This window comes from Stenella coeruleoalba (genome assembly GCF_951394435.1).
Source record: "Stenella coeruleoalba genome assembly, chromosome: 6".
NCBI classification, from domain to species: domain Eukaryota; kingdom Metazoa; phylum Chordata; class Mammalia; order Artiodactyla; family Delphinidae; genus Stenella; species Stenella coeruleoalba.
Window position 1 is genome coordinate 116,687,120 of NC_137151.1, and position 18,896 is coordinate 116,706,015.

The window sequence follows — 18,896 nt, forward strand, 5'->3', positions numbered from 1 at the left end:
AATCAGGTGGAGCACCCACATGTCAGCAAAATTGTCACATCCTCTGAAATCCTAGTCAGTTCCATTGTGCAGATATGTAAGCAGGCGATGCCTTGCCAGTTTCACTGAAAATGAAAGTTGGAAAAATTTTGGAGCAATTCTGCTCAACTGGGCACAGAAACACAGCCCTAGCCCTGGCTTTGGAGTCTTGCCAACAGGGCTGAACATCTACACCGTGGATGACACTGCAAATGAGTAGATAATACAGTAGACCCTCTCTCAATGACTCTCCTTTTAACTTTCAGCAACTGACCAGAACTCTCCATACCTTCTATACGATAGACCAGTTTGATGCCCACTGTCTGCTGCCCCCTTGACACCCATAGGCTTCCCTAGCACACTGACATATGCCCACTCCACGGTGGAGCTTTACGATTGCCAAGAGTTAGCTGCTTCTGCCAGTTGTACTTATTATTATAACAAGGCCATCTGATTAAATATTAAATAACAAATTGTTTAAATACAAATGCATAAAAAAGACATGCTTCTCTCGAACTTATGGTTACCAGGGGGATGGGTGTGGGGAGGGACAGATTGGAAGTTTGGGATTGACAGGTACACACTGCTATATTTAAAAAGTAAATTAATAAATAAGAAAATTCTTAAAGACGTGTTTCTGTGAAACCTAGGTTGGAAGATTTGAAAAGATAAAACTGATAGAAAACTGCTATTCAATTAAGTGTGTCTGAGGAAACATTTAAAAAGTTAGAGGGAGGGACTTCCCTGGTGGCGCAGTGGTTAAGAATCTGCCTGCCAATGCAGGGGACACGGGTTCGAGCCCTGGTCCGGGAAGCTCCCACATGCCACAGAGCAACTAAGCCAGTGTGCCACAACTACTGAAGCCTGCGCACCTAGACCCCGTGCTCCGCAAAAAGAGAAGCCTCTGCACCCCAACAAAGAGTAGCCCCTGCTCGCCACAACTAGAAAAAGCCTGTGCGCAGCAAGGATGACCCAACACAGGCAAAAATAAATAAATAAATTTATTTAAAAAAAAAAGTTAGAGGGAAACATGGATTCGTATCTAGAAGGACTCTATACTCAGATTGCTCCACAAGCATCTTTAAGCAACTGGCCTGTTTCAAAGAAACTCAAACTGGAAATGTCGGTGGAGCATTACGCGTGTGACTTAGAAAGAGATGCCCTACACCTCTCAATAGCAGACCCATTCCCCAAAAAAAGACCTGGGCCCCATTTCACAACGTTGAAGAATTGTTGTGCATTTATATGTTTTAAGTTAAAATAAAATGCTTAACATGTTTACGTTTCTTTTGTTAGTTTGTTTTTGATGCCTCACTTTCACTAACTTTTTCAACTAACCGACCAGCTGGCTCCAAACCATTAAATAAGCCTTCCACCCTTGTGTGCAAACAATGAAACCAAATACAAACAAAAGCTAAATATGTCACCCCTTGAAGATTCAAGCAAACTCAAGGGCAATAATGTAAAAAATCAGGTGCCATGGTTTTGATGACAAAGAACAAGGATCAGAGTTGCTGTTGGTGTTGATGGGCGACCAGTCCCCAGGCAAGAGGGAATTCAGAGGAGCGAGGGCTGACACTCAGAGTCCCACGCCTGACCTCCGGGTGCAGCCGTGTCGGCTCTACAGCTTCTTGGATCTGTGACAGTCACTTGTTAAGATCAGACCTCGTGTATTGATTATATGTGAAATCACTGATTAAGACCAAATCTCTGGTATGAAATAAAAGATTTGTGGGACTTCCCTGGTGGTCCAGTGGTAAAGAATCCGCCTTCCAATGCAGGGGACGTGAGTACGATCCTTGGTCAGGGACCTAAGATCCCATCTGCCACAGAGCAACTAAGCCTGCACGCCACAGCTATTGAGCTCGCGCGCCTCAGCGAGAGAGAAGCCAGCGCCCCACAATGAAAGATCCTGCGTGCTGCAACTAAGACCCGACACAGCCAATAAAATAAAATAAATAAATATAAAGTAAAAAAAAGATTTGTTAAAAATTAAATAGCTTTTCATTTTCTAATGGTCATCAAGGGTCTTGTAAAGCTGAAGATCTTGTTTAAAAACTAGTAACTCTAAGTTATTTTATCAATGTTGCTTCCTTAGGTTTGGAAATAATGTTGTAATTGGATAAGAATATACTCTTGTTTTGGGGAGATGCATGCAGAAGTATTAGGTGTAAAGTGTCATGGTATCTACAGTCTACTTTTGAACGGTTTGGCAAGAAAGTGTGTGTGTGTGTGTGTGTGTGTGTGTGTGTGCGCGCGTGTGTGTAGCTGTAAAGGCTGGGAAAGCACGTTAACAGTTGAGAAACCTAGGTGAGAAGATACATAGGTGTTCATTGTACTGTTTTTCAATCTTCTGAAGATTTAAATTTTTTCCAGAAAAAAATTTATATCCAAGCAAGTAACAACTAATTAGCCTTGTGTTAATTTTAACATGTGTTAAAAGAGCCAAAGCTTCTAGTTTCATTCTCTTCCACTTCAATCACAGTTGTTCAGAATTCATACATATAGAATCTATATACATTTATATAGGAAATATCTTAGTCATGGCAGCCCAACAACAGCCATAGACATCACATGCATTGAAATTCCAGGACCAAACTGGATGTAAACAAATTACCAGCGCTCCATCCACTCACTTATCCATTCAGTCAATCTACAAGCATTTGTTCAGGACATGTTATATGCCCCAGTTGCCATTGTGAACAAGACTGGACAATTCCTTCTTTCCTGGGACTTAGGGCCATCAAGGAAAATATACATTAAACATAGAACTGCAAGTGGCCCAGGGGAGCATATAAGAAGGGGGAGTTTGGAGGAGTTCAGCAAACATTTATTTGTTCAAGCTAAGGTTGAAAGGTTCCCAGTAGTATAGAGTGACTATGACTTTTACTGTAAGAAATAAAATTAAGATGACCTGCATGCGTCTTCTTTGGAGTTAGAGGACTGCCCAGTTGCCTCCTCTTACCTGTGGTCCAGAGATGCTTGGAATCCAGGTGTTGTGTGGTGTCTGGGAGGCAGAAGAATCAGAGATGCTCATGGTCTCTGACCATGTAAAACAGTGGCCACACTGCTGTGGAAACTTGAGCCCCAGCTCCTTGCCCAGGTTGAAGTTCCTCGCCCCAGTATCTGGTCCCCTTGGGTGTAGGACTCGGACTTTCCTTCCCGAGGCCCTGCTGCCTCTTCCAGACACCGTGTGGGAACATCTTGCTGGCCCTTCCACTCTTGGGGCCAACGGTCAACAGGTCCCTACACTCCAGAAACAGAAGCCAGGAGAAATCTTGTCTTCAGGCAGCTTTTGCTTTCAGCCCAGTGACAAAAGCATCCCGAAAGTGAGGGGCATACAAGCCTGGCTACTTTCCTGGAATGAGAGAAGAAATGGCATCATAAACAAAGAGCGGATGTGCAAATGAGTGTCTCAAATGGCATAGTGTTCAGAAATCTTCAGAGAATTAGCTCTACCCTACAGACTGGGAATTTAGCTATTGGTTTAGACTGGTAGTATCAGAGTCACCCAGGGGGCCTATTTTGATTACTGAGACCCACACCAGGATTACTGATTCAGTGCATCTAGGGTAGGGCCGAGAATTTGCATTTCTGAGAAGTTTCCAGATAATGCTGGTGCTGCTGGTCTGGAAATCCACACTTGGAGAACTACTGCTTTAGTAGATATCAGCATACTAGTGTACTAAATTAGTGTATTAGATTCAGTATATACTTAGTATACTTAAACATGTGACTGAAATGAACACTAACGTTTAAAAACCTAGAAAGACAAGATTAAAATAATTAAGCTAGGTATGACTTAATAACCCCAAGCATCTGGGAGGAAAAGTGGAAAAATTTAGTCTAAAAAAAACCAAATAGCCAACCTTGGGAAAAATATAGACTTTCCTTTTCGGTTAATTACTTTCCATTCATATAAATTGAGATGCGTGTAAATGTGGTGAGGATCAATGATGAGTGTATGAAAATTACTATGGACTCCCCTTTCTTTTTTTTTTTTTCTTTTTGCTGTACGCGGGCCTCTCACTCCTGTGGCTTCTCCCATTGTGGAGCACAGGCTACAGACGCGCAGGCTCAACGGCCACGGCTCACGGGCTCAGCCGCTCCGCGGTATGTGGGATCTTACCAGACCGGGGCACGAATCCATGTCCCCTGCATCGGCAGGCGGACTCTCAACCACTGCGCCACCAGGGAAGCCCTCCTCTTTCTTGAATAACAGCATAGCCTACTGCTCTCGGCTCAGAAAATATATTCAATTAAAGATGTTTGTGTATTCTTATTTGATTGCACAAACAGGGTCCCCACTTTGGGAATATCTGAGGCAATTTCTTTTTCTTTTTCCTACCAGCCATCACATCTCCTAGCCTTGCCCTGCCTCTGCTGTCAATTACTATCTTTTCCTGGGGAAAATAAACTGATTTCCAGTCAATATTAACATCGCCCCAAAAAAGATAAATATATAACTATAGAAGGTGTGTCAAAAATTTTTTTAAATCCACTGTTTAAATCTGTTTCTCTTTGTTCCTCTGCTGGCAGAGAGGAATTTAAAAATTGACCTTCATTAGAGTCGGTGTGTGCAGAGATGTGAAAGCTGGGCCTGTAAGTGTGTCAAAGTGACTAGTTAGACGGGTAAGAGTTCCCAAGTTCACAGCTAAATTTTTGGTTTTGTTTTTTAATAAGAAAAAGCATTTTGATATTAGCTCCAGTTAATTAGTTTGTTCTTTAAAATACATGACGGGTACTGATAATCTTTTCTCAGTATTGAACATTATTTCAGGAAAAGAAAACCTTAGAATTACCTATAGAAGATATCACCAATTAGTATACACAAATACATATATGTTCATTTTGCTGAACCTAAGAAATTTGCAAACATTAGACCACTTTCTACCTACAACAATGGAAATTTCATATGGTTCAACTATATATATATATATTTTTAATTTATTTAACCATTGTTTAATTGAAGTATAGTTCATTTACAATGTTGTGTTAGTTTCAGGTGTACAGCAAAGTGATTCAGTCATATATATGTTTTCTTTTTCAGATTCTTTTCCATTTTAGGTTATTACAAGATGTTGAATATAGTTCCCTGTGCTATACAGTAGGTCTTTGGTTCAACTATATATTGTTCTGAAAAAAAGGAGAGTTGACTTGGTTTTTTGCATAAATAAGTTACTTGAAATTCCTAAATACAATAAAAATGATGTACTCTCCACAGTTCTATGTACATCTCACTTTTCTACTCTATTTCTATTGATAAATTGCTACAGTATCACAGGGATCCTGCTAAATAGTGTTTGATTCTCAAAGAACAGAAAAATATGTTTGCTTTTGTTCTGTCAGTTGGGCTCTATTAAGCCATTTTTAAACAAAACCCTTTCTCTTTCCCTCTTCCTAGGGCTGTGTCTGTAAAGACAAAGGCCAGTGCTTCTGTGATGGGACCAAAGGGGAGAAGGTAAACACAAAACCTTCATTCTGCTTCTTTTCTCCAGAGAGCTCATTAAAGGATTCACACTCTTCTTTCATTCGTAGCAAAAAGATCAGCAGTATGATATTCCATTCCCCAAGTCCAATTTCAAAGTAGCTGTATATAAACATGAACCTGGGGTGGTAGAAAAAGGCCTTGGAGGGAAACTTCAAATAACTTGTATAAATACCGGCAGTTACTGTAACTCTCTTGATGTGTAAAGAAAAGATAGTAAGTTAAAGAACAACAGAGTTTATAAGAATGCCTCCGTGTGTATACCCTATTTACATTGTTGCTAAACGCGAGAGAACAACTGAAAACAACTTGATTGCCTCACTTTGGCAGAAACATTGAAACCTGCAGATTTTGCCCTGCAGCATTGGTGTGAGGGCGGCCCCTGGTGGAAGAATCTTGCATCAGCACTCTAGCTGAGGCAAAAATTCGGCGGAGGAAAGCATCTCCATTGTAGAATTGGAGTGAAAAATGAGTGCCGTGAAATCTCATTAATTCGCTCCATTAACTTTCAATTTGTGATGATTAAGACAGAGGCAGAACTAAAGTTTGTCCTTTGTTTACAAAACCCTTTTCTCAGATATGCTAATGAATTGCTTAACAATATTGAAAGATGACTGCTTAAAAATATTTTTAGAACATATTTTAAGCTCTTTAGACAAAATAATAAAAATTACCATATTTATTTTAAAGTATTCTATAATTCATGCGTAGTTTGACTTAGGGTATTTCCTGAAGCTATGAAAGTAGTATATTCAGATCCATGTTGGAAAGCTATGATTCATTCTCGAATTCAAGAAGCATTTATGGAATCCCTACTCTGGGTGAGATGCTGTTCCAGGTGTGTGAAGGTAATGGAGTATTAAGACGGGTCTAGCAAATGCTTTTATTTCTCTTTTTATTGGATTTCACACACACTGTGAAATCGCTGACTTGATCACTCTTTTAAAAATCAAATTTGCTAATTGTGTAACTAGATTGACTGAATCAACCTGTGGCCTTTACTATTAAAGAGGAACCGTGGGATCTGTGTCCCACGGTGGGATCTGTGTCCACAAATAATCTTCCACGTGGGAAGATTATTTGTGGCAGAAACATGTCCCTCATTGGGCCTAAATTACTAAATTACTCACTCATCCCTGAGGGCTTTCCCATAATATCATCTCTTAACTATTTAGCTCACACTTTTCGTTTTGCCACTCGATATCTCTCCTGCATCTCCTCCACAAACAGCAGATTGAATTCCTAATCCCTGTGTAATCAAGAAAGGACTAAAACTCATAGCCTGTGTGTGGTTCTTTCAAGCTACATAGCAATTATGCACACTCTCAAGACATTCTTGTGCCTGATTTTCACTGTCTCTCCATCCCCCAGAAAACACACTCCACCAACCTCCATCTCTCTAGCTGGGCTTTCCCCTCAGTTCTTGATTCATGCTCCCTTAATCTCTGTTCTGGGCAGCTCTACCATTTGGGTAAATGTAGAGTTTCCAGGAGACCAAAGACAAACACTTTCAAGCCTACAGACAAATACTAACAGCTGAAAATTTAGAGTTACTCTTGTACTTACTGCTGAGGGCTATTTTTTTTTAATCCAAGGAAAAAATATGCAAGATATTATCATTACATCATAAAGAAAAGAAAATGATGGTTATGGGTGTGTTTATTCCTGGGAATTGCTGTTCTCTGTGTTTATTGTCTTGTTTTGATTTTAACAGGGGGAGAAAGGCTTTCCCGGACCCCCTGGGCCTCCCGGCCAGAAAGGATACCCAGGTCCGGAAGGCCTGCCTGGACCACAGGGACCCAAGGTATGCCAGTCTGTGAGTTCAAAAAATCCCCAGTCCACTTAACCTTCTTTATGCTGACCCCAGGGCTGCTGAGAACCTGGAGAGAATTCCACATCGCAGCCAGCTGATGGACGCTCTGGTAATTTCCTGCTCCGGTCTTAGCTGGGCCCTCCGAACTGAATCTTATTCCAAGATGATTCAAATGATTATCATTATCTTCAAGCTCCCTGCTCTACCTCATCCCCCTCCCTGAGCTACAGTCTCCCTACCTGCATCGGCCCCTCCCTTCTTTCGTCCCACATGAAAGGATGAGTTCTTTTTACCTTCCATTCAGGACCTATCCCTCTACCGGTATCCTGGTCGCTGGGATTCCTACTAGAACCCTGTTCTGATGGTGTGTCCTCTTTCTCAGCCATTTCAACTTTCCTTTTGATGTTGGTTTTTCTCTTTCCATCCTTAAGCATGCAAATATAAAACCCGTACCAATATAAACTTCCTCTAGATCGTTCAGGTCCTGTAACCAAAGGATTGCCATCCTTTCCCTGTCTTACCTTTCTCAGTCAAGCTTCTTTTAAAAAAATAAAATAACTAACCACACTGGCTGTGTTTCATCTCCTATTCACTCCTCAGCCAGCAACAATTTGCTTCCTGCCCACTGCCCTGAAAACCCATGACCTCCAGGTCACCCATGGCCTCCAAAAGGCCAATGCAGAAGGATACTCTGTGTCTTTATCTGACCTGGACCCCTCTGCTTTGTTTCCAACTGTGTGGATCACTCTCTTTTCCTTGAAACACATGTCTTTGTTTCTGGAATCCTCTTTTCTTTGCTTTCCTCTTTCTCAGCTGGTCCCTTACACGTCAGGCATCCTAAGGTTCCTACCAGAGCCTACTGCCCTTCACACTCATCACAGATTTTTATCCTAAAGTCTGTGATACAACAAAGGGCTTTGTTTCAATAAATGCCCTAGAGGATTTGCTAACTAACTGTATAACCACTAGATCTGCTGATGGCTCTTTCCTGCTGTGGACTTAAGCCTGGGCTCTCACGCATCCACTGGGTCGCTCCCCTGGCTGCCGGTTTCCAGGGAGCTGTGAACTAACTAATAAATTACGAAAATGCAATTATAATTGATCCACACAGAGTCTTTTTAAATTTCAGATGTATAGACTATTTAGGCAACATTTTCTGCTAATTTATTCTGAGCCAGGCATTGGGACATTTATTCTTGACTAGATCTCATTTATCCCTCACATTGATCCCATCAATCATGACTATAGTTACATATTATTATCTCCATCTTAGAGATGAGGAAACTGATTCTCAGAGCACTTAAGTAATTTGTTCTGGATTACATAGCTAATAGGTGACAAAATCACAGTTCAAATCCAGTATTAGATGACGCCAGAATCAAACTCTTACAGCCAAAGAAACTAAACCCACACCTACTGTTTCCAAGTAAAACTGCAAAGCTTATTATTTCCCAGGAATTCTACTTTATTGTATTTGTGTATGCTTTTTGTTTCTTCATTTCTCCTTCCTCTGATACTAATTTTGAAAAAGTCATTCAGATTCTGGATATTTGGTGTCTGATTTCAGACATGTTTAGTGTCTGAACATTCCGCTGCGTTCCTTCAGGGTGTGGCCTCAGATTTCCCTCCATTCTCCTGGTAGAATGAAGTTGTCACTTCAACGCTGGACTTAGGATCAGCTTAATGCCAACTCCTTCCTTTTTATTTTGTCCTCTGCACCCCACTCTGCTGGTTTCCTTAGCATTTCTTTAGAGAAGCCAGCAATAAATTAAAATTATAGTTGTAAATACAGGGTGCTTCGTATAGGTTACATGGTGTGCAGGTATTTCCTAAAGTTCATCCAGAAACTTATGTTGTCATGAGTTCATATGTTAAAGTATAGCTCAGAGATGTAGTCACAAATGATAATCTGATCAAAGGCAGACAATCAGAGAATATTAAAACCTGACCAAAAAGATTTTTCAGGTTTATAAATGTCTTAATTTTAAATATTTTCTATATATTCTCCTATAGAAGATAAGAGAAAATTTATAATGGGGATGTGAAACCTGCAAGTCACGCTTCTACCTTTGCAGATTACACACAGCATCCTGCAGAGGAGGGGGCCATGGTCACACACCCAGGAATTCTACCTCAGACAGGAAAGGCTGACTTTGGCCTTGACAGTCCAGTCTCAGAAGGCTCTGTAACAACCTTTTCCTCAAATAATCAGAAATACCAAAACATACTGAAACTCTCAGGAATGATGAAAAACTTTTGGGTAATGGAACTTTCACACCAAGTGGCCTCGTGAAAACAGTTTTGTTTGTGGTTATTCTCTAAGAAACAGGACCTCCAAATGTATTCATCGTGTTCTTGAAGCAAGTTTATCTCTGGTTCAGGCAGTCCTTAGTTCGCTATTTATTTATTTGTGCCCACCAGGGACATTTTGCTAATAAAGTGTTTCTCATGCACAGAAATATTGGCTGCCATTCTCATCCACTGTTGTAATCGTGTCATTCATCCTTATCAGCCCCCGGCAGCTGTCTGGCTAATGTGGGGCTTTTCCAGAGGCACTTCTCAGACACTAATGTGAGCAAGAATTATCATCACATCTTGTTGAAATGCAAATTCTGAATCAATGGGTCTGGGAGGTGAGGGAGCTGTATTTCTAACAAGCTCCCCGATGAGGCTACTGTTGGATCCCGCACCTTGAGTAGCAAGGGTATGAATTGGTTTTTGTTTGTCCTTTCGGATAAATACTATAGCGCCAATGAAACAACAAGCAATTGAACCGTATTAACGATGAAATAATCGCAAGAGCAAAACTCTTTGGCGTGTGAATAAAACTGGGACCTTTCATTTATGGGCTTATTAGTGCCAAATAATTGTCACAGTGCTTACCTTTTGTTTTCTCCTTTGGATCTAGGGCTCTCCAGGACTTCCAGGATTCACTGGTCCCAAAGGCGTGAGGGTTAGTAGTCCAACCAGTCTAGCCTGACTGTTTGCTGAAAATTCTTTTTTTTAAAAAAAGAAATCTGCACTGTAAAAGTTATACAGATGTCACAAAGGAGTACATTGTGTGTGATACACTTCTATAGATGAAGTTCAGGAACAGGTAAAACCAGTCTATGATGGTAGAAGTCAAAACAGTCCTTACTTTGTTGAGGGTAGGTGTTAACTGACTTTGAGAGGGCATGAGGGAACCATCTGGGGTGTTGGAGATGTTCTATGTCTGGATGGGGTGACAGTATCACCAATATATGCATATGCACATATATAAACATTCCTCAATCTGTTTGTGGAAGATTGGAGCACTTTACTGTATGCAAATGAAACCTGAAATAAGCTACCCAAGAAAGGCCCAAAGCAATCTTAATCATCTCTTTTAAAAGTTATATAAATGGAAGATTTACAAAGTTTGTCAAGCCTTTTTTTGTTTTTCAAATAGTTTTTAGTGTTCCCAATTATAGTTGCAGAACGGGGTTATTGGCATGGTAAATCATTTTTTGATTATAGGTTGAACATCTTTAAAGAGTTTTTTTCTTGCCGCCCTCTCCGTTTTCTATGTCTTTAGGGAACAACTGGATTACCAGGATTTTCAGGTCCTCCTGGACTTCCAGTAAGTAATGAGAAAAATGTGTAAATGGAATAATAAGAAGTAAGCTCATTTTAATAAAGATGTTAAAGCAATAGCACAAGAAAATGAGTACTGATACATTTGCTTCATGATGAAAATATCAGAATCACATAGTGTATTAGAGTGTGGATTTACAAGACATACAAGTCAAAGTATATTTCCTGAGATACAAACAGATGGAACAGATTGAGATAGAATGGGATGGGATGGGATGGGGTGGGATGGGATAGAATAGAATAGAATAGAATAGAATAGAATAGAATAGAATGAACTCTGCTTGATAGCACAGGATAATAAAATAATAAAATAGTTACCTCTGTGCACACTTCCCTCTTCTCTTTCCTTTATGCCAGCTTAACACAGCATGCTAATGGACTTATTTTATATAGAAAGACCTTTTGTTTTATCTTAAATATCTGTATCTCACTGGATAATTTTTGGTTTTAATTAGCCTATTTTATTTGCTATGATTTTTATTTAAATTATTATCTAAAATAACTAATTTACTACTTTATTTAAATAACCATTTATACTTAAAGAACTATCTAAATTAGCCCATCTTTTCCCACCATGGTTTCTGCACTGTTTCCACCTGTTCCCGGGGCCTGATTATCTCTCCTTTTTGAGACTTGCTCTATTGTTTAGGGCATCCCAGGCCATCCTGGACCGTATGGACCTGTCGGTTTGCCAGGATGCAATGGTTCTAAGGTATGTATGCCTCACACAGGAGATGGTTAGTTAACGTTTTGCTAAATGAATAAATCAAGGTGAAGTAGTAATGAGACAGGCTAGACTTTCCTTGAAATATTCTTTTAGCCAGAACCGATGGTATGTGTCTTCAGGGCAGACATACGATGGTTTTCTTTCTTCTTATGCCTTTTTCTTTACTTTCTTCCAGTTTTATTGAGATATAATTGACATACAGCAATACATAAGTTCAAAGTGTCCAGCATAATGATTTGACTTACATACACCATGAAATGATCATCACAATAGTTTAGTGAACCCACCATCTCTTATAGATACAAAATTAAAGAAAGAAAAAACATTTGTGTGTGTGATGAGAACTCTTAGGATTTACGCTGTCAATGTTCATGTATAACATACAGCAGTGTTAATTAGATTTATCATGTTGTGCATTCCCTCCCTAGTACTTATTTATCTTATAACTGGAAGTTTGGAGTACCATTGGAGTGTCTGCATCCAATTCCCCTCCCCTCCCCCACCTTGCTTTCTTTTTTAAAAAATTTATTTATTTATTTTTGGCTGCCTTGGGTCTTCGTCGCCGCATGCGGGCTTTCTCTAGTTCTGGCGACCGGAGGCTACTCTTCGTCGCACTGCGCGGGCTTCTCATTGTGGTGTTTTCTCTTGCTGCGGAGCAGGGGCTCTAGGTGTGCGGGCTTCAATAGTTGTGGCACGCAGGCTCAAATGGTTATTTGCATCTGAGGTTGTGAGTATATATAAATCAGAAACTAAGGCTTGGAATGCAAACTTGGTCTTTGGAATAGAATGACTGAGCTTTTCGATGTTCATTCATCTCCTTTGTTTCCTGACTGCACTCTCCTTTTCCCCAGAATGGTGGCCATGAAAGGAGTAATTACTAAAGTTTCAAGGAAGCAGCAATTGAAAAGTTCTTGGCACAATTAGCCTTTTGCCATTTATGCACAATTTGAGAAACAGTAGATTCTAATCCTGTTTTCAATTAAGATAATGGTTTCCTGGCCTTCAGCCTCATGACCCAGTAGCTGTAAGGAATTTGGGTTACTTTGTCTAGATTTACCACTGCAGGGTTGGAAGAGAGAAACAGGGAAATTATCTCAATAGGCTGTTCTAGAACAACTAAGAAGAATGACAAGCTCTGTATGTCTTCCAGGGTGAGCAAGGGTTTCCAGGACTTCGGGGGACACCAGGCTACCCAGGCATCCCGGTACGTTTATATTTCTAACTCCCCATCCAAGACATAAAGTACAATTACAAAGAGTTTCCTTTGGAATGACCACATACAGAAATCTGTCATGACCTTGGGGAAGTCTGAAGCAGCCGACAGTAGACATTCAACTAATAGTTGAGAAATGAATGAATAAATGCACTTTGAGACTTTGTTTTGCTTTTGAGACACTGAAGGGGAGATGTGAACTAGACAGTGGGAAAGGCCTGGATTGTGGTGACTCAAGGATGGAAGAGAGGAGAAAAGGGCCCTGGAACTGGGACTTAGAGAGCTTCAGCATGTAATGTGAGATCAAGGACAATAAGCCTGTAAAGGAGGAAGGGCCCTTAAGGTAGAAGAAAGCAGGGAGTGTATTCTGGAAGCCCAGGGAAGATGTTGCTAAATAATAAAAATTTGACTGAATAAATCTGACCATCTAATATTGGCCTTAGTGGATGATTCACGAGGCTGGCAGCATCCCATCTAGCAAGGAGAGAGTTGCTGCATCCGACCATAGATAGGAAAGGTTTTTAAAGCCAGAGAGGGAATGGAAAAAATGACATTATTAGCAAAGAATGTATTGTTTTATTAACAAAGAAGGCATTTTGTTAGGCAAAGCTGCCTCTTAAGGGGAATGGAAGGTGTTATTGGGTGGAATATCTTATCAGTGCAGACCAGGAATTTCCAGGTTGGCGGGTCAAAGGTCACATTCCTAGGGTAGGTTAAAACCGTAGTCAGGTTAGGTATTAAGTCTTGGTTTGCTGCTGTGGACCTAACAGGAGTGATTCCATCTTGGACCCATCTCCTTTTTAACAATTTCCAGTAAAGGGGAGTGACAGAGAGCTGCCTAGTGCTGCTGAGAAATCCAGTAAGGCGGGAACTAAGGTGTTGTCGTCGGTTTCAGTAACATCAAAGTCACTGCAGACTTTAACTTCCATGACAGGTGGAGGGAGGACATAGACGTGAGTGTAAGAAAGATGTGAGAGATGAAGAGAGTGGGAAGTTTGCCGATGACATGAAAGATAGACAAGGCAGTATGGGGAGGGTGGATTTAGGGGGAGACTTTGTTTAAATGAGAAAGACTTGAGCATGTTTAAAAGCCAGTGGGAAGTACAGAGCAGGGAGAGAAGGCAGAATAGCAGGGAGGACAAAGCAGGGATGCTGTGTATTTGATTTGCCTCTGGTCGCTAATATGCCGCTCCTTTTCTTAGGGTGCCGTTGGTTTGAAAGGAGAGAAAGTAAGTTATTTGTGGCATGTGATTGTCAAAAAATCTCTAATTGTACATATGAAAGGGACTTGTATTAAACAATAAGACATAAGTAATTACAAATCAGATCTCATGATTAATTCAGAAATCATAGGAATTAGGACATGATATTTATTCCTATTGAACAACTTCTACTTCTTGTCATAGATATGTCTTCAGGAATACAAGTTTTGTATTATTCTTTAGGAAAATAGGGTCTGGGAAAAGAGAGCTGAACTTATGCTCAGGGCCCCAAATTCTAGATAAGGAATTGCCACTCATTTTGGTGTCTTGGGAAATGGTCTATTATTCTTGTGTCTTTCTTCCCTCCACAGTAAATGGTCAAGTTTAGAAAATACAAAAATGCTTTAAATTCTTCAAAATGGAATAACTAAATAATCCTAAAGCATTTCTCTAAGTATATATCCTGAAAGCGCTTTTATCCTTGAAGCGGTATGACCTTGAATAACCATTTAGAGGAGTTTTGAAGATATAACATTGCTTATGTTTGATGAACTTCTTCATTTTCAAGGGGGCTCCTGCTGAAGGAGAAGGCGTAGCCCTTGATGGAAAAGGTGACCCTGGGTTGCCAGGAGCTCCAGGATTCCAGGTACTCACTTCAGAGAAGATCCCTATCATTCTCCATCTCTTTCTCTCTGTATCTCTCTTTCCACCTCTTTTTTCTTCTTCTTCTTCTCTCTCTCTCTTCTTCTCCCTCTATCTCTTTCTCACTCTCTTACAAATGTTCTTCATAGATATTCATATCTCTTCTATTTACATATTTACCTCATTTTATTCTAACACATTCACCTCATTATAAGAAACTACATTTAGCTCATATAAAAAAGGTGATTTTGTACATATGTCTTTTAGCCTCTTCTTAAGTCTCAATCACCCAAGCTTTACTAAATCTAAGAAGGAGCCTTCAGGGAATGGTTGTGTTCCACTTTGTATTTGTTGAAATCCCGGGTAAGATTGTATTACACGTTGAATACAATTTAAAATCGTCATATTACGTAACAGTCCTATTGTAAAGTTTGCATGATAGTAGTATTTTATTTAACTGCACCTTTCTCCTGTTGAATAGTTTGCTTTCTGATCTCTCTGTGTGTAGCCGGAGGGTGATCCAGAATAGATACAAGGAAAGAGCTATTTGGTGGCTGTGTGCACTTTACTCTGTAATTCAGAAGCATCTTTTGATGATAAGTTATTTGATTGGTATATGTTTTTGAAGGCCCTCAAAAAGCTTTCTTGCTGTAAAGAAGTAGGAAAAATAAACGTGTCTTAGCCAAAAAAAGGGGGGGGGATCTTTTGATACTAACTTTTAGGTTAATTAATCAGAAATATTTTAACTTAATTCAGAAGTATAGGTGGAAATTCCTGGGCAGAGATAGGAATTTGCCTGGGTGAGTCAAAGAGTTTGAGTTAAGGTTGTTGAACATCTATATGGTGAGCCATGGCAGCTAATGATGGGCTGCAAAACTGAAGAATGACACGGTTCGGGGCCGCATAAGCTTTTGAGAAAAGATGCAGAATATGATGGCTCTTGTGTTTTTGCTTAGGAAGCATTTAGGGAGCCAGATGCTGAGGGCAGGGCATCTAGTAAGAGGAGATAGTAGCAATCTGGGACACGGATGGATCCCTTCAATGTGTATTGAGTGTTGGCCGTGTACCGCATTGTGCTACTGCTGAAAGTATAGCAGTGGGACCTTCAGTCATACAAGAAATCCTTATTACATGCCAGGTAGGTTCCAGGGGCTAGTTAGGTGCACAAATCTCCAAAATAGTTTAACAAAAATGTTTGCCCTCATGGCACATTCTAGAAGGAGAAAATATTTAAAAATGTAAATTACTAAGTATATGTTGTATTAGATAGTAATAAATGCCAAGGAGAAAAATAATGCAGGGTTGGGGGATAGGAAGTGTCCAGATTAGAAGGAAGGTTGTGGCATTAGGTCGGATGGGCAGGAAGGCCCCATGGAAAGGATAACGTTTGAATAAAGATAAGAAAAGGGAGAGAAAGTGAGTTATAGAGATATCGGGGGAAAGAGGATTCTAGGCAGAGGCAGAGCAGGTGGAAGGGCCCAGAGATAAGAGCGTGCTTGGAGAGGGAGAGAGAGAGAGAGAGAGGAAACATTTCTAAAAATTGTAAAACTCTTCTAAAGTAAAGCAACTGCTCTGGTCATTTTCCTGGAAATAGTACCATCAGGATGATCCTGGTAGCCTGTTATACATGGCAACACATGTTACACATGGCCTCTATTGAAATCAATTGCAGCCATAAATAAGAAACATTAGGCTCTGGTTTTTCTAAAATAGTTTAATGCATTTAACTAATGGATATCGTTCTTCAGTGAGAAGTAAATTTAAACTTATTCTAATTCTTCTCTTAATTTAAAGGGTTTGCCAGGCCTTCCAGGTTTTCCTGGACCTATTGGTCCCCCTGGCCCTCCAGGATTCTTTGTGAGTATGAAGCCACCATTGCTGTACACATCGTAACTAATAAAAGAATTATAGCCTAAAATTTTAAACAGAGTTTTAGGCTTGATTCATTACCTGCTGTAATTTTAACTGGTGGATTTTTCTAGGGCTTTCCAGGAACCATGGGACCTCCAGGACCTAAGGTAGATGACAATTCGTATGTTGTGTCAGCCAGAACATCCTAACCGATCTAAAAGCCAAACTCAGTCTGATTCCACATGTGGGTCACTGCTGGGCACCCCTCTGGAACTCACAAGGATTCCCAGCAGGGAAGTAAGCATGGCTAGCAGCTCTGCACCTCCTACTTCCCTTCTCCCTGCACTTCAGTAACTTGATCTCTGATACAAAGCGTCTTCATTCAATTATAAGGAGTTCCTCATCAGGAAAAGGGCAAGGACTCCTACTCTTTATGTTTCCCGCAACACTTTACCTTATATATTTTTTTACTGGGCTGCTTCCCAAAGCCAACCTGTTTTTATACTAGTAAATAAAAATGACTATTCATGGACTCGTTAAGCACAGTCCTGCATTTCTTTCTATTACAAAGGCCAACTGTTAGTATGGGGGAAGAAAAAAACTTTTTCTTCTATCTTCTTAGGTTCAGTGAGTGGGTTAACTGTAGGAAGAAAGTTTGATTTCATATGCATGTGGAAACCTCACAGAAATGAAATAAAAAACCCCAAAGAGGCAGTCAGACCCAGAGGCTTGTATACCATTTTAACAAAGGGTGATAAATTTGTGGAGGAGTGACAGGACAAAGGAACAGGGTTTTGAGCTTCAAGGGGCAGTAGATTGTGGAAAGGTCAATATATGGGGGAAACTAACGGAAGATAAGTGTTATTTCAGTAAAGTTTGTTTATGCAGACTTAAGTGTGTATTGTCTCCAGTGATGACTTGTCTTCTCTTCCTGGTACAGGAGAGGGGAGGGTGACACCTTCACAAAGGGAAATTTAGGCCCTGTCTTGAGGCAGATGGGGGAGAACAAGGAACTTTTTCTGCATTTGCTGTTTCTCACTTGCCTTCAGCTCAAAATAATTCTTCTGCCAAAGTGGTATATTTGGGGATGGCATATTCTGATCCCCTTCATTATTTTAAGTAAGAAAATGTTGAGCAAGGCTGAGCCCCACCAGGAAATTACTTACTGTCAGATAGCCTTTGTGTGTAGGGTACTTGCCAAGGTGCTTTCACATTTATTGTTTCATTGATGTGTACACACACACACACACACACACACACACACACACACACACGTGCACACACATACATACCCTGTGAGATGAATAGGTTCAGGTTAAGTGCTTTTCTCTACAGCTTGTGGCCTAATTGGGGGAAAATCTGCAAACTCAAGAGCAGAAAAGCACAGACACATTGGTTGAAATGATAGATTACTGAAGAGAGATGATTCACAGACTTATCTCATGTCACTAACTTACTAGTGAAGTCAGGTTGCTTGAATTCTATTCTTAGTTCTCTATTAAGTTTTGAATTTCAGAATCCTGAAGATCAGCTACACATCCCTCTTATTTTTAAGATGGGGAAACTAGGGCATCAGGAAGTTACCAGCCAGAGGAAGCAAAATTGGCTGGTGGCTGAGCCAGAAAAATGTCCTCCGAGCTGGGCTCCTTCCCCTGGCCCACACCATCTCCTATTATCACTTGCCCTATTAAGTAAACCCCTTAAGCTTTCTGCCCTTCAAGATCTCTACTTTTAAAAGAAACATGTTGCCACTCCACTCCAAGAAACAGCTAAAATAACTTTCACGATAGTAACATTACAGTTAAAATATAAATGTTCAATTATAAACATTGAACCTTAATGGGTTTAGACTATACATTCATGTTCATTTTAAAAAAAAAATTTGGTTTTGTGTTTTCTTACAGGGTCACATGGGCGATAACGTGATAGGACAAAAAGGAGAGCGGGTAATTTAAATTCTGTGGTTTATCTGTGGGCAAGATATTTTAAGTTCCCTAGCAATCAACTTACACAATTGATTCACTAAGTCACACTGAAACGAAAGTATTTCCTGTGTCTCAGGTTTCATGTGCTTTATCTTCCTAGGTAAGAACTAAAGAGGAAATGTAGATCTCTCAAGCTTAGTTTTTTATTCCTGAGTGTATTTGTCTTTAGGGTATGAAAGGATTAACAGGACCGCCGGGACCACCAGGAACAGTTATCGTGACACTAACCGGCCTGGTTAACAGAACGGTAACTCTTCAATTTTATTATTAAGGTTGCGCCTTCCCCTTTCTAGGATGAGGTCCTTTGATCCCTTACCTCTTTTATAAGCTCTGTCACCTAAG

The 18,896-nt window shown here is 40.2% G+C and overlaps 1 protein-coding gene across 6 annotated transcripts in view; it reads left to right on the plus strand.

Moving 5' to 3' along the window:
- The window catches only part of COL4A3 (collagen type IV alpha 3 chain), a 133,628-nt gene that overhangs the window by 56,483 nt on the left and 58,249 nt on the right, over nucleotides 1-18,896 (plus strand). For 4 of the 6 annotated variants that reach the window (XM_079925423.1, XM_079925426.1, XM_079925428.1 and 1 more), the window contains exons 2-13: nucleotides 5,423-5,479; nucleotides 7,221-7,310; nucleotides 10,228-10,272; nucleotides 10,876-10,920; nucleotides 11,584-11,646; nucleotides 12,812-12,865; nucleotides 14,077-14,103; nucleotides 14,645-14,722; nucleotides 16,513-16,575; nucleotides 16,701-16,736; nucleotides 18,474-18,515; nucleotides 18,724-18,801. In XM_079925423.1, the coding sequence (XP_079781549.1) occupies nucleotides 5,423-5,479; nucleotides 7,221-7,310; nucleotides 10,228-10,272; nucleotides 10,876-10,920; nucleotides 11,584-11,646; nucleotides 12,812-12,865; nucleotides 14,077-14,103; nucleotides 14,645-14,722; nucleotides 16,513-16,575; nucleotides 16,701-16,736; nucleotides 18,474-18,515; nucleotides 18,724-18,801 (678 nt within the window). Of the gene's footprint in view, nucleotides 1-5,422; nucleotides 5,480-7,220; nucleotides 7,311-10,227; nucleotides 10,273-10,875; nucleotides 10,921-11,583; nucleotides 11,647-12,811; nucleotides 12,866-14,076; nucleotides 14,104-14,644; nucleotides 14,723-15,955; nucleotides 16,576-16,700; nucleotides 16,867-18,473; nucleotides 18,516-18,723; nucleotides 18,802-18,896 lie in introns of those variants that run through there. The other 2 variants (XM_079925424.1, XM_079925427.1) reach the window with 2 other exon arrangements.